Below are 13,075 nucleotides of genomic sequence, written 5' to 3'. Positions count from 1 at the left end.
AACATTGAAACACAATAAGGAATGGACATGTCAACTTGCCCGCGCGCGAAAGAAAAAAAGACAATCCACTTTTTGCACCATGTAGAAAAGATATCGGGGTATAAAACCACCTGTACATCCCAAGTAAGGAGCACACTTGCGCCAATCGCCAAAAGGCTAATTAATACGCTCCAAAACAAAATTCAATCAAGAAAACGAACGCCAGAGGAACGAAGGGATATGATTCAAACACATTCCCATTCCCCCCAAACGCACCACCTAGCGCTCCGATCCGCAAGCACCAATCCTCTCCAAACGCCTCGCTCGCTAACTTTAATAACCGTTTCCCAAACACTTCCATCGGGAGTACCATCATTGGCCCACTCAGTTGCCGTGCTTGTCGTAATCATATGGTCCGCTTTTCTTGAAAGTCGTAAAATCTTGCCCGATGGTGTCTGTACCGCTAGTTTTGCTGGCTTCTCACGCGACACGTGGCTCTTACTACTCGCAGAAGTAGTGGATGCATTCGAAGCGGTAGCGATAGACGACACCATGCTAAGGGAGCTTGAAGGTCGGGCGAACGGGTTTGGAGACACGCGACCACTCACCTCGCTAAAGCTTGATGTTGTGGAAGGCGAGTAAGCCGGATGTTGGCGAACCGCAAAAACGAAGGTATTGTTAATAGCCAGTCGGACACATTGCGGTTGTATGACATATAAGTCGTGTCGTTGCGCGTGGGGTGTTGGATGGCGAAGAATAAAGTCATAAGGAGGATTTTCACCAGTGTGAATGATGGGAAGAGCAAAAGCCAGCGGATGCGGAATATCTTTTGATGAATGCATGAGGCCTTTCTTTCCAGCATAAACCTTCAATACGCCTTGACCCTCGTCCCCGGGTAATACAGCTTTGATTGTGAATCGCTTTTGACCGCGAAACCAATCCGGCTGCGCCAACGCTCGCTTCTTTACCACGTCCCCGCTCTCGAAACGATCACCGTCCACGTCATGCGCGAAAGCAATGGCTTCGACCTCTGCAGCGCATTCAACATCGGGCGGAACATTAATGCGAATCTGTACCGTCTCTAGCCCATTGATCTGGACTAAACTGGTATCATAGCTTGGCAGGTGAAGGCCATTCTTAAAGAAGGCAGGACAAGCACATGGAAGTGAGAGAAGAATTTCGGGAGCAATGGGAGGGCAAATATGCTGTTGCTCGGACATCACAGGAACATGGCTGTAGCAGATTTCCATTGGGCGTGCCAAGAAATACCAGCTGTCAGCAGCTTGAGAGTTCGCACTCGAATACAAGGACCGGCGCGGATGCGTCGGGCTGGCCAGGGAGCAATCCATAATTCTCCATTCACCGTCGATAAGAACCGCGTTCCACCAGTGATTTGCCTTCGATAGACTATCGAAATCTATAACTTCACCTGGGGTCTTCAGGTACCCCCTTACAACCTCAGCGTGGATACCAACAGCAGCGCACATTTCCATCACCAATACTGCGACTTCATGTGGGCAGCCTCGCTTCATTAGAATAACCCTTCTCAGATCAACATCGCAGTCTAGATCATCGTCCCATGCAATCTTCTCGCCAACCCAAGTAAAAATAGCACGCAGCCGTTGTGCATCGCTCCGATACGGGCGGCAAACATATCCTTGGGCTAAGCTCACAGGATTCATCATTGGTGGCAAGCTCGTGATGAACCGCGCACTTTTGTCCACTAGCTGCAGATTCACAGTGTTCCAGTTAGTTGGTTCAGCAATTGGCAGACCATCAATACCCTCATCTCCTTCCCCGATTTCATGAAGATCAGTCACAGGGGCTATCACAGGGTATTCCATCATTTGGCAACGTTCTGCTCGCTCAATAAGCTCATTTCGGCTGGGAGTAGTAGCGCGATTGACATCTCTTCGAACCTGTACCCAATCGTTTGCTCCAATACCCATCTCTTTTGAAGCATCCTTCCCGTGTCGAGTAGGAGACAGTGAAGAAATGCCACCCTGGATAAGATTTTTCGTGGGGGATGATGGTCGCGATATTTGACCTGAAGCTATGTTGCTTCTTGCAGTTGCAGCCCCAGTTTTTGCCGACTCGAGGATTTTCTTCAAGAATCCTGTCTTCTTTGTTTTGGGGGTTGTAAGGCCCCCAAGTAGACCCGGCGAATCGTTTCCCTTACTATATTCAGACCACCCCATTGCTGAAGTAGCTCCCTGACGAGAATCGTGGCTTGGATGATACGATATCCCTGTTAAAGGAGTCTGGGGCCTACTGCTGCTAGATTTGCCTCTCTCGAGGCCATAGATCCCTCGGGATAGAGGACGGTTCAATGGACTTGCGGGTCTATCTTTTGACATGCCATACACCTTGGACCGTCGCGCAAAACTGGCCGCACTTGTGGCGCTAAACCCCCCGGCTGACGTACCACTCATCAAACTTTGGCTCGTTAATCCGGTACTCGTGGTGCTGTTTGTTGCGACACTTTGGACACCGCTCGATGAGTTTGTCGTAGTTGATCTCGTAGTATGTGTGCGTCCAAGATACGCGCTGTTAAGCTCGCTAATGGATTTTCTGTTTCTAAGCGATCGCTGTCGTTGGGACATGAACCCTTCGTTCCCCCGAGAATCCTTCTTCGGCGGTGAAGGCGGTGGAAGATGGAGCTCATCTTTGTTTTCCTGTGCATGGAGTTGTCGCAACCGACTCTCCATTCTTTCGACGTAATTGCCGAGTTGTGGGGGGCCATCATAGTATCGATTGAAACTATTCTGCTGGTAGTCAAAATCATGCTCCCGGAAAGGATCATGACCCCCAAGGCCCAGAGAAGTTAGAGGGCGCTCAGCATGTCCTTGTGCACTATGTTCGTGTATTTGTTCATAGGCATCCGGAGACCAAGGTTGAAAAGGGGAGCGACCACGGGGAGGTTCCGGCGAAGGGTCGCCACGATGAAGGCCCATATCATGCAAGGAGGTCATGACGTCTTCAATTGCGTCCCTCAGTGGTGATGGAGTGTTGCCATGGATGGGTGACTGGGGGTAAGGAGACGGAGTCCTTGGAGGATAGTTATCCTGCATTTGGTGATAGTACTGAGGCTGGGGCGACACAGACCGTCTATGCAAAATTCTGTGAGGAGGCGGCGGTGGAGGCGGCGGAGAATCATTGGGTTCCGCGACGGGTGGCGGCGGCGGAGCGGGAGAGATAGCACGTGACGGCGGGCGAGCGGGAGCTTCATTTCGCCTTGTTGTTGGGGTGCGATCCGGATCCCGTGATTTGCGCATTGATTGTTTTTGAGCTACTGGTGTTTTCAGAGGCGATTCGACCGGAGTCGACTGCTTGGACAGCGTTCCTGAGGGCCCGACAACCTCTTTGTAACCCTGAAATGGCTTTCTGAAGACCGTCTTCTGTTTCTTCGGTCCGCCAGCAGTGGAATTTGACGGAGTGACCTGTGCGCTAAGCGGCAGAGGGCTCACAGAGCGACTCAAAGGCACGAAGCCTTCGTCGAGGACCTTGACGAAATTCGATGGAAACACTCCCACCATTCGTCGATCGCGCTTCAACCGGCCGGTCCACCACGATCCATCTCCGGCATTGAGACATTCGATCAGGTCTCCTTCCACGAAGCCTAAGTCACGTTTTGTTTCGCCTCCCCACGAATATATGGCCCTACACCAACAGGGAAATTTCGTAGGTAACTGCGGTGCTTCGGGAGCCATTGGGGGCGGTCAGGAAGGTAAATCGGAAGGAAAATGGAAGGTCGTAACACTAAGGGGTGAAAAGAAAACACGTAACATAAAGCGAGCGACTGTCGGGAGGCGAGTGATCATGAACACCAGGCGTGTTATCGGCTGAATGGCATGGCAGGTACAAAAGGGTACGTATCAGCCGACGATAAACAGCTCCAGATAACGAGTGACAAGGGGGGGAAGCTGAAGAATTGGAAGAAAAGAAGGAAGAGACAAGAAAGAATATAAAGTGGGCGAGTCATAGGGTTCATACGAATGACCTCCAGGCGCATCAAGACAGGAGAATTAACTGCAGCCGAGATCTAGTCGTCATGACTGCGCTGCTTGGTGGTGAATTGTTGGCCAGCGGCGGCGATGCTGCTGGCGGTGGTTGGTCGGGGGCCGGGGTCACGGGGCTTTGTTTACTCTGCGCTGTTTTGGGACTAGCGCCGGCTTATCGATAAAGCTGCCTTCCAGTAGGCTATTTTTAGTTCTCCTCCAAGTGTGACTTCATATCCTTTTTTTTTCTTTTCTTTTCTTTTTTTTTTTTTTTTTTCCTCTTCTTTCAAAAAGCCCGCGTGTTCTCTCACATATATATATCCTTTCGACGAGGTTTGGGTTCATACAACACAAGAGGTGAATGACACCACGCTTTCCATGGTTGGGCCCGCAGAGCCAACGGACGCCCCGTGGTACTTTCATCCATGGTTCAGCCCTTCCACATCGCCAAATAGCCGCTGTTCGGCCTGCAGTACCCACTCCGACTGCTTCCTGATATCGTCCACGCAAAGTACCCCTGTCTCGCAAAGGTAATGGTCGATATAGTTTGCAGGCACCCACTCAAAATACACATTTCTCACCCTCACCATCTCCTTCCATGCCTTTTGCGAAATGCATTCTTGCGCCTGCGGACTCCAGGCATTCACAAGCTCCGTCGGATCATTGTCTTCTTCTTCGTGCTCATCCATCCTCCCTGGCTTGGCAACTTTCTCAATATCCGATAACGCGATGACCACTGCTTTATTTGACACGCTCTTCGCGCACAGGACTGCGGGGAGGCTGCCCGTTTTATTGCTGATGTCTCCAGATCCAGAGATCCGGTCGGCTCCAAGAAGGACAATGTCGGCGTCTCTTGCGAGAATGGCAACGCTAGCATCGGATGCAAGCTGGATTTTTAGATTATGGGTACATCCCTTGCCAGCCGCCTGGGCCGCCAGTATTCTTGCCAGTTCTGCTCCTTCGCATAGTGGACGAGATTCCATGATGCGTAGATCTATCATGAGCTCTTGCTTGTTTCCGGGTGAATTCGAACCTTTTTCGAGCTCAAGCATTGTCATCAAGGCTTGTTTGATGGTGGAACTTAGACTCAGTGTTAAGATGGTCACTCTGCGCTCGACACCTTCAGCAAGAATCTTGTCTCGAATAAATTGTCGTAAATTCCGCCCAATTTGTCTTTGCCCTCCGTCCACTCTGTCACGCAGATACTCTTCCATTGCTTGGACTCGTTGACTTATCAATTCGTTACCTGGCCCTGCGGCCGCAGCACTTCCCGCTTTATCTTGCTTTTCCAGAACGTTAAGGATTGCCACCGTAATTGCAGCCCCCATACTCGGTCTTCCATAGGTAGAGATAGCCCAGCCAGCCTTGCGGACTGCATCCCACCATAGTTGAGATTTATCCTTGTGGTCTATTTTCTCTCCCGGCCTCGATTTCTCCCCGGTCAGCCCGCTTTCAATTATTCTTGCGATCCGTACTAGTGGGGCCACCGCCTTTGTGGCCAATTCCTTTGCTCCACTGGTATGGTCATTCCGCAGCTCCCGAATGCCCTCGATCAGCTTCTCTTGCGCTTCCGTATGCCATTGCGCAGTCGCAGGCGAAGGATAACCCTCTCCTTGCGACCGGAAAATCGATATCGGGGGCAAATCGGGAAGGCCGGAATATGGCCCTGTAGGAGCATCGGTCGGCGTCTTTGTGCCCATTGCTCGGCTAAGTCTATACACAGGACGCAAGGATGACTTCTTTAGAAAACAGAATCTCAATGCGGCCATAAGATGACGTTGTCTAGAGAAGGAAAATTATCCGTGACGGTCAATGTGTGGTCTTGCGAAGAAGCGCAACCACGGTACCTCTGTGTCCACCACTCTTTTCAAGTCTTGGTTTATGTAAAGTCGCCAAGCGGACATCTAAGTTAAGTACCAGAGAAGTAACCGACGGAATGCGAAGTAGAAGCACCAGCTCTTCCAAATTTCTCCAATGGACTCTGATCTCACTACGAAGACAAATCCTACATTAAAAGCACACATTCAACCGAAAAGGAGGGGTCTATCCATGGAGCAAAGATGTTCTGGATGTCGAAAATGCCAGTGGACATTCGTTCACTACCAGCAAGGGAACCATAGCCAGCCTGGGAGAACAAGCTGGAGTTACGCTACGATGCCCACGATGCCCTCCCTGCTCTTGATATCAGCAGATGCGGGTGGGGATCCGTCTCTCGTCCAATAAACCTGCGCATCTCCGCCAAGACCGTTCGGCTTCACCACCGCGTCTCAGACGTGCAACATCGCCGCATCGTCTTCATCTCGCACTCCCTTGAACCCCGGGTCTCATGTCAGCCTATTCTCGACCAGCGTCCTTATTCACGAAGAAACAGAAAACTGTGAGAAACTACCACTAGTGACGCTCAAGCATGGCAAGCGTCTCTAAGCAACCACCCCCTTGACCTCCTGTCTGACCAGCTTCACGGACTTGAATCTCAGGCTGCAATATTTCCTCTTGCTCTAGCTACCATTTTGGCTAGCAAGGGGAAGAACAGTCCTTTTTTTTTTTTTTTTTTTTTTTTCCCCTGTCTGAGAATTTACTCTCGCCTAACCGTTCTCCTTTTCCCCTGCGCTTATACATACAAACGCCGGTCACACCAAGCAAAGGCACATACGCAGTAAGTTCCTACCAAGCCGTTCTTCCTGACTCCACCAAAATGGCGAGCGGGGGATTCCAGGTACCTCGCCTGGGAGGAGCATGCAGCTGCTTGCATCATAGCGACCACTTTTAGGAGTGCGACTGTCCCTGCTTCAACCTCACGGGCCCAGTGCACCATTGACCTCCGATAGATGTATTCTTGCTGCCTTGGCCATCATTTCGATTTATATTTATGAGCCTATATTCTACATTATCTCTCTTTCCTATGAAGAAGAGTATGTTCATGAATTTTGAAACTCGAAATCTCTTGTAATTATTCTTGGTTCCCGCTGCTGGCTCGGCGTTTGTTCTGCTTCTTAACCTATACCTTTTATCACTTCCGTTCAATAATTTCGATGGTGTTTTCATCAGGTGATTCCCCGGATGCTATCCGGAACCACTTGATTGCTTTCATTGGAGAGTTTGTGGGGACGTTCATGTTCCTCTTCACTGCGTTTGCAGGTACTCAGGTTGCCAACGAGAAAACTGGTCCCGGAGTGGATAGCCTTCTTTACATTGCAGCTGCCTTCGCCGCTTCGGTAACTGTGAACGCATGGATCTTTTTCCGCGTCAGCGGTTCGGCCTTTAACCCGGTTGTGAGTGGAGCTCTATGGGGCTATATTCCTTTTTGTGCAAATATCTCATTGTGGATGTCACTAGGCTTCCCTTTCGCTATGGCTTCTTGGTGCAATATCCCTCGCGAGATTTGGTGTGGCAGCTCTCGCTCATATGGCGGCTGGCATTGCGGCCTCGGCAGTTGTGGCAATCCTATTCCCAGGTCCTCTTACCGTTCAGGCCCGGTTAGGACCTGGAACAACTGTCGTGCAAGGCCTCTTCATCGAGGCTTTTTTGACCGCCCAGTTGATGATCGCTGTCCTCATGCTGGCTGTGGAAAAGCAGCGGGCCACATATCTAGTCCCTCTTGTGGTCGGCATTGCTGTTTTCATTTGCGAAATTGCTGGTACTTCTACGCTCGTCGGTCAACAATTATCATTGAGACTAACGCTTGGATAGGTGCCCGCTATAGTGGAGGAGCCCTCAGTCCGGCTCGTGCCTTTGGGCCCGATCTTGTCTTGGGTGACTTCGCTCCATACCATTGGATATATTGGGCTGGCCCGACCCTTGGCTCCCTCGCTGCAACTGGGTTCTTCTATCTTCTAAAGATGCTCAAATATGAAACTTGTAACCCGGGAGCGGACTCCGATGGTCTGGAGCGCTTTGATGGCCTAGATTCCAAAGTATAATTGATTATTCTTATGAATATCCTCAGAGGTCGATCACAATTCAGACGCATAGGAAAATGGGCGGTGCAAAAGGGGACTCTAATTCTATCCATATGGTGTTGACATCGGCTGATGCTAAAATTTTTGGGTCATCAATCCTTTCCATGACTTTTACTCTGTACATATTGTCACATCTTCAAATTTATATTATTGGACAATCCCCAAAAACTGTTTCAATCGGATTCATTCCAAAACATTAACCACTTGAACGACTCCACTATGCTCTATATACAACATCTTACAGAGTACAAGACAAGAAGATGAGGTAGCTTATTCACAACAAGCATTGCTTCGCCACTCTTTTCTCTTGGAAGCCAAAACAAGCTCGAAACCTTCCCTGCTCTGGCCCCGGAAGAATGTGGCGCCACTTTTAGTGCGAGTTGCGCGATTAAAAACAGCGGTTGTTTGACAATTTGATCTACTCGAGGTTCTCGGCGCAGTCACATCTTCCGGAAGCCGAGACTACATTTAGCCACTCAGGCAGCAAGAATTATCAAACCTACGCTCCCTCCGAAGTCTTTCTTCAGGCTCCAAAGTTTTAAATACGCATTATGCATAGGAAACCCTATTATTGCTTATTGTTTTCCATGATAGGCCCAACCTCAACGGATCAAGAACCCAGATGGAGTGCTCAGGGGTATTTACACCCCACTCATATGAATCATGAAATCACCACTGAGCAAGAGCCTATGTATACAAGGGAATGTTAAGTTTATGTCTGCATCACAGCTCTTAAAGATAGTTTCATTGGTATAAGCCATACTGGGTTTCTGTCAACCCAATTCCAAAATAAGAGAAGAAAAGGAGACAGCTTGAGAGTTCAATAAGCAACAGCAGCAAAAGCCCCAACATCAACATTTACAGAGGAACATCCCCATATTTGTACCCATTCATATATAGACAAACGATATTTATGGTTCTACACGGAACCGCAGCACACTTCCTCGCCCAATGGTGTTTGAATTTGATCCCAAATTTGGTGCAGGACTCGCAGGACGACTTGATCCAGCAAACTTGGGGCTCCGTGGCTGAGTACTCGTAGACCTCGTAGTTGGTCGATTTTTCCTCAAATCCCGAATCTCCTCCTCTTTCATCATTAGGAGCTTTTCTCGTGTCATAAGCGAGTTTTCCAGCTCCCGAATCCGATCGAGGTGTTGTTGTTCGTTATTTTGTGCTCGGAGCTGTTTTAATTTAGCTGCTTCGCCGTTACACTTCCGTTCTAATTCCTCAACTTGTTCTTTTAGCTGGCGCACTTCAATGCCAGACTGGGCAGCGGCGCTCGACGCATTTTGATATTGCAATCGGGTAAATTCGGATTGTGAGCGCTCCTGTTGAGCTGTCCGCTCCAAGTTTGACTTTTCCTGAGATAATTTCCGAATCTCCTCTCTAGCAATCTCTAGATCAGCAGCCAAGCCTCCGCCGGCTTTAACAATATCTCGAGCCTCCTGAAGTTCTTTGGTCAACTCAGACCTTTCATCCTTAAGTTTGTTTATTTCCCCCTTCTGTCTTTCAATCCGGGTTTCCGACTTCTTGGCAGATTCGGCAGACTGTTCGAGTTCTCGGCGAGTCTTATGATATCGTTCATTTTTTGATTCGTAACGATGTTGAAGTTTGGCAAAGTTTGTTTCCATCGCCCGTAAGCGTTTTCTGGCATCCGCCAAGGCGGATCGCAGCTCATTTATTTGGAGCATAGCGTCGCTATCCAGTTCGACCTGGACATTCAAACGACTAGCTTCCTGGTTTTCTTGGCTTGGGCCCTTGACTGAATCATTAATATGGGTTATGTCTTGTAGAGGCGTCGTTCTCTGCCGCTTTGATGAGTTCGCCGCATCATCTCCCTCATCATCCTAACCTATGAGTCAGCATGCTAGGCGGTTTAAAGACGACATATAACCTGAACTCACCAGCCAGCGCTTTTGTCTTGAAATAGACATTTTACATAATTCCTCCGGCTCCAAAGAGGATGCTTGGTCTGGGGTTAGGATCTCCACTGTCTCAACGTCCGCAAGAGGCCATTCCCTTGTGTCTGGATCGGACATAAGGTAGCGAAGAGTTTCCTCAGCGTTTTCCTGAACCCCAAGCGCATCATCCTGAAGATCGCCAGCGATGCTGCTGTAAGAATTTGTATACTGGACAAGCAAGCGAAGTCTGTCGAAGTCACAGCATTTGGGTAAGCAGAGTGCAATGTGCTCGGCGGTGTTGGAGATAATGAGCCTGATAGCAGGAACAAGGCGACCAGAAGAACCTGTAGTTCGCAGTTTACGGACAAGTGGATCATCTGCACTGAAAGCGTTATCCAGCGCAACAATCACTGTTGGGTCTTTGTAGGATGCAGCTGGAGATTTATCCTCCACTGTGAATATCTGAAAACTGAGGTGGCGAGATACAAACACCAGTTGCTGGTTCCCAGGTTCCTCAGAGGGAACAAGATCCAATTGCTTTCCGAGAAAATACTTTCTCATAATATCAACAGCTGCACCAGGTTTTACCATAACAATCACATGGATAGCTCGTTCCAAAGGATCTTCTAAAACTGCGTCCATGAAGTAACTGAGAAATTGAAACTTGGAGCTTGAGTATTCCGCCCATGATGCTTCTTTTGCAACATCAAGAGGACCGCTGCTAGGCTGATCCGGCAAATTCAAATCAGGATGAGTAGTAATATTATTGAGCTGTTCTATCATTCGTTGCATCTGAAGTGCCAGTGAACCGACCTGTATTTGATTAGAGACTTGGATAAATGAGGGTCAGAAACATACGTCAACTTCAACAGCTGTTCCTTCTGCAAATGAAGCACTGGCCACAAATCTGCGAATGCATTTGCTTGCTTCTCTAAGCGTACGATCATAGTCGTCCTTCACCCTAGAATCCATAGAGAGTGGAATAACAAATTCGAAGGGGCCTAGGGAAATCCCTTGGTGCTCTTCGATTGCTTGTTCCTCTCTTTTGCCTTCCTGTTCGAACTGTTGAGCAGCCAGCTCTAATGATGCCGCTGGTGTAGACAAACTGGCTGTGTCAATCAGCCTTGCCCCAGTTTCTCCCAACAACGCCGGTTGCTCAGGGTTATAATGGAGTGCCTGTGGGGCGACGAATGAAACTGGCGAATCGGTTTGATGATCTTCCCTGACCGGCGGCTCTTTATCATGACGGACGCTTAAAGGTATGACTCCCTCCGAGGTAGCTGGAGGTGCAGACGCTTCGATGTCTCCGGCAGAGGAGGGCGTTTCGCTCTCTGTAAGGCTTTGTAATGGTTTAATACTTGCGCGCTCCGCTGCTCGAAGGTATCTCATCCTTTCCAGGTAACTTGTTCCCGGATTATTACGTGCAGCTTCAGCCACGCTCTTTGCGGGTTGAGAAGAACCATTGCTAGATGATTCTTCCATAGTGTACAACGGATGTTCGGAACTATGCGGTGAATTTTTCAGTTGCTTGGGCGATTTTCTTGTGATAAAGATATATAGCTTGTTCCTTGCTGCAGGAGGGGGCTGATTTCAAACCCAAATCGGCTTCTATCGCTATCTTGAACTGTCTTCGACAGTCGTGATTTCGAACTGGGGCCCTGGGATACGAAAATTGATTCTTCGATAAAGGGATGTGAGCCTAAGTGTTCCCCCGCGTTTGTCGAATTGCTATAAACGGTTTCCGGTACTATACTTAGTCCGTCGGATAACGCCTGGCGGCGATACGGCGTTTTCCAAGCTTAGCGTGTCTCATCAGTAACAAAACAATGGACAATAGCGACGGGAGTTTCTTACCAAATAAATTATCAGGCGTGTTATTCGAGGGAATTAAAGGATCAAATTGAGAGGTAGATAATGGACCGCTGTCTGAGAGTAAGTCCTCTATCCTCTCCCCTATCCAAAGTTGCGACAGAGGTGTCTCCGCAACTTCCTGAGAGAACGTATGGGCACGGATTTGTTTAGTAGTTGGTAGATTTTGGCGTTGGGAACGTGGTGTTAATGAAAGAGACTGGGTGATGCCCCCGTGAATTAAAGGGAGCCTCGAAGGCCGCTTTTTCGGAGAACGTGTGCGAGGAGAGCTCAGACGATAATCCCTTTCCAAGCTATTACCGGAAGTAGTCAATGATTGTCGATCGAGCGAATTGGCCTGCTGTGACAGATCAATGACCTGGTACGGCGCTTCAGCTGGGTCTTCAGACCGAGACAACCCACCAGTTGCTTGGAAAGGCTGCAATGAATTTTCAGGACTGTTTGATGAAACTCCCGCTTGTGTGCACTGATGAGGTGAATTGGCTAACTCAGGCGGACTGATCCAATTCTCAGCCCCTGATTGTGAAAGTGGCCTTTGGTGTTGCGTAGAAAAGGTAACAGAAGACTGTGTTGCTAGGCTGTATGGAATTTGATAAAAAGAATTTTTACCTAATGATCCCCCTTGATCAGAAATTGAAGAATAGGATTGCTGCGTGGACTGGGGGGCAAAAACACTGCCACTGTTCAATGATATCTGGCTTCCGGAATTGGAGGCAGAGAGGGTTGAGGATGGAGAAGATTGAGATAGAGAATTGATATAAGACAAGTGACTTTTTCGAAGAGGATGTTCTCTGCGATATCTGTCGGCAGCTTGGTATCGGTTATTTTTCTTTAACTCCCATGCATGCACAGCAGCGTCATTCACAAAATGCTTGGGTTCCTGGACAATGAAAGGAAATTCAGATTAGGAAGATTCCAGAATCGGGTATAACAGCTATTACAGAGGCTTGCAGAGAATAGATGATAGAAATATTCTATCAGTCCGGGTGCGCTGTCTGGATGATGCCAAACTTACCCAAGATGGGTCATAATCCCTTTCCCATGCAATTAAATATTTGTCTCTTGACTCCTCAAGAATGCACTTGATAGGATATTCAGTATCACTGAGATTGGATTCTATATCAGTAGCTTTTGGCGTACGGAGTAGACAGATTAGTATAATGTATGCCTGTGGCGTAAATACTGGTCAAGTGGATGTAGTAGTTATTGAAAGCCGGCAAAAAATGGCAGATGGGGTGCGGTGACATACATGGAGATGCATGAATGGGATCCTGAGTTCCCATTATGATTCAACAGATTCCAAACAATAGCACCCCATTTTATATGAACAAACCAGAGAAACCTGCTCTCAAAACACAAGGTTAGTTAG

General features: G+C 48.6%; 4 protein-coding genes across 4 annotated transcripts; 1 reads left to right on the top strand and 3 right to left on the bottom strand.

Moving 5' to 3' along the window:
* Positions 1-224: 224 nt before the first annotated feature.
* CIMG_06553 (SH3 domain-containing protein) lies at positions 225-3,689 on the bottom strand (the record flags this gene model as incomplete). The annotated part of the gene is made up of 1 exon (XM_001242656.1): positions 225-3,689. One exon carries the CDS (start codon positions 3,687-3,689, stop codon positions 225-227), a length of 3,465 nt encoding a protein of 1,154 aa, XP_001242657.1.
* A 625-nt stretch (positions 3,690-4,314) lies between these two features.
* Positions 4,315-5,768, bottom strand: CIMG_06552 (uncharacterized protein). The gene has a single exon (XM_001242655.2). The coding sequence runs from the start codon at positions 5,675-5,677 to the stop codon at positions 4,397-4,399; it is 1,281 nt and encodes a 426-aa protein (XP_001242656.2). The 5' UTR covers positions 5,678-5,768; the 3' UTR covers positions 4,315-4,396.
* A 546-nt stretch (positions 5,769-6,314) lies between these two features.
* CIMG_06551 (MIP family channel protein) lies at positions 6,315-7,897 on the top strand (the record flags this gene model as incomplete). Its single annotated transcript, XM_001242654.2, has 4 exons — positions 6,315-6,749; positions 6,806-7,249; positions 7,314-7,614; positions 7,668-7,897. The coding sequence occupies exons 2-4, from the start codon at positions 7,010-7,012 to the stop codon at positions 7,895-7,897; spliced, it is 771 nt and encodes a 256-aa protein (XP_001242655.2). The 5' UTR covers positions 6,315-6,749; positions 6,806-7,009.
* A 750-nt stretch (positions 7,898-8,647) lies between these two features.
* On the bottom strand, positions 8,648-13,051 carry CIMG_06550 (uncharacterized protein). The gene is made up of 7 exons (XM_001242653.2): positions 12,956-13,051; positions 12,722-12,834; positions 11,692-12,586; positions 11,434-11,635; positions 10,696-11,377; positions 9,841-10,650; positions 8,648-9,783 (listed from the first exon to the last, which is right to left on the bottom strand). Exons 1-7 carry the CDS (start codon positions 12,987-12,989, stop codon positions 8,848-8,850), a joined length of 3,672 nt encoding a protein of 1,223 aa, XP_001242654.2. The 5' UTR covers positions 12,990-13,051; the 3' UTR covers positions 8,648-8,847.
* Positions 13,052-13,075: the final 24 nt, after the last annotated feature.

The sequence above is a fragment of the Coccidioides immitis genome, assembly GCF_000149335.2.
Source record: "Coccidioides immitis RS genomic scaffold supercont3.2, whole genome shotgun sequence".
NCBI classification, from domain to species: domain Eukaryota; kingdom Fungi; phylum Ascomycota; class Eurotiomycetes; order Onygenales; family Onygenaceae; genus Coccidioides; species Coccidioides immitis.
The sequence above is the reverse complement of the archived record's forward strand: the minus strand, read 5'-3'. Positions and strand labels throughout refer to the sequence as shown.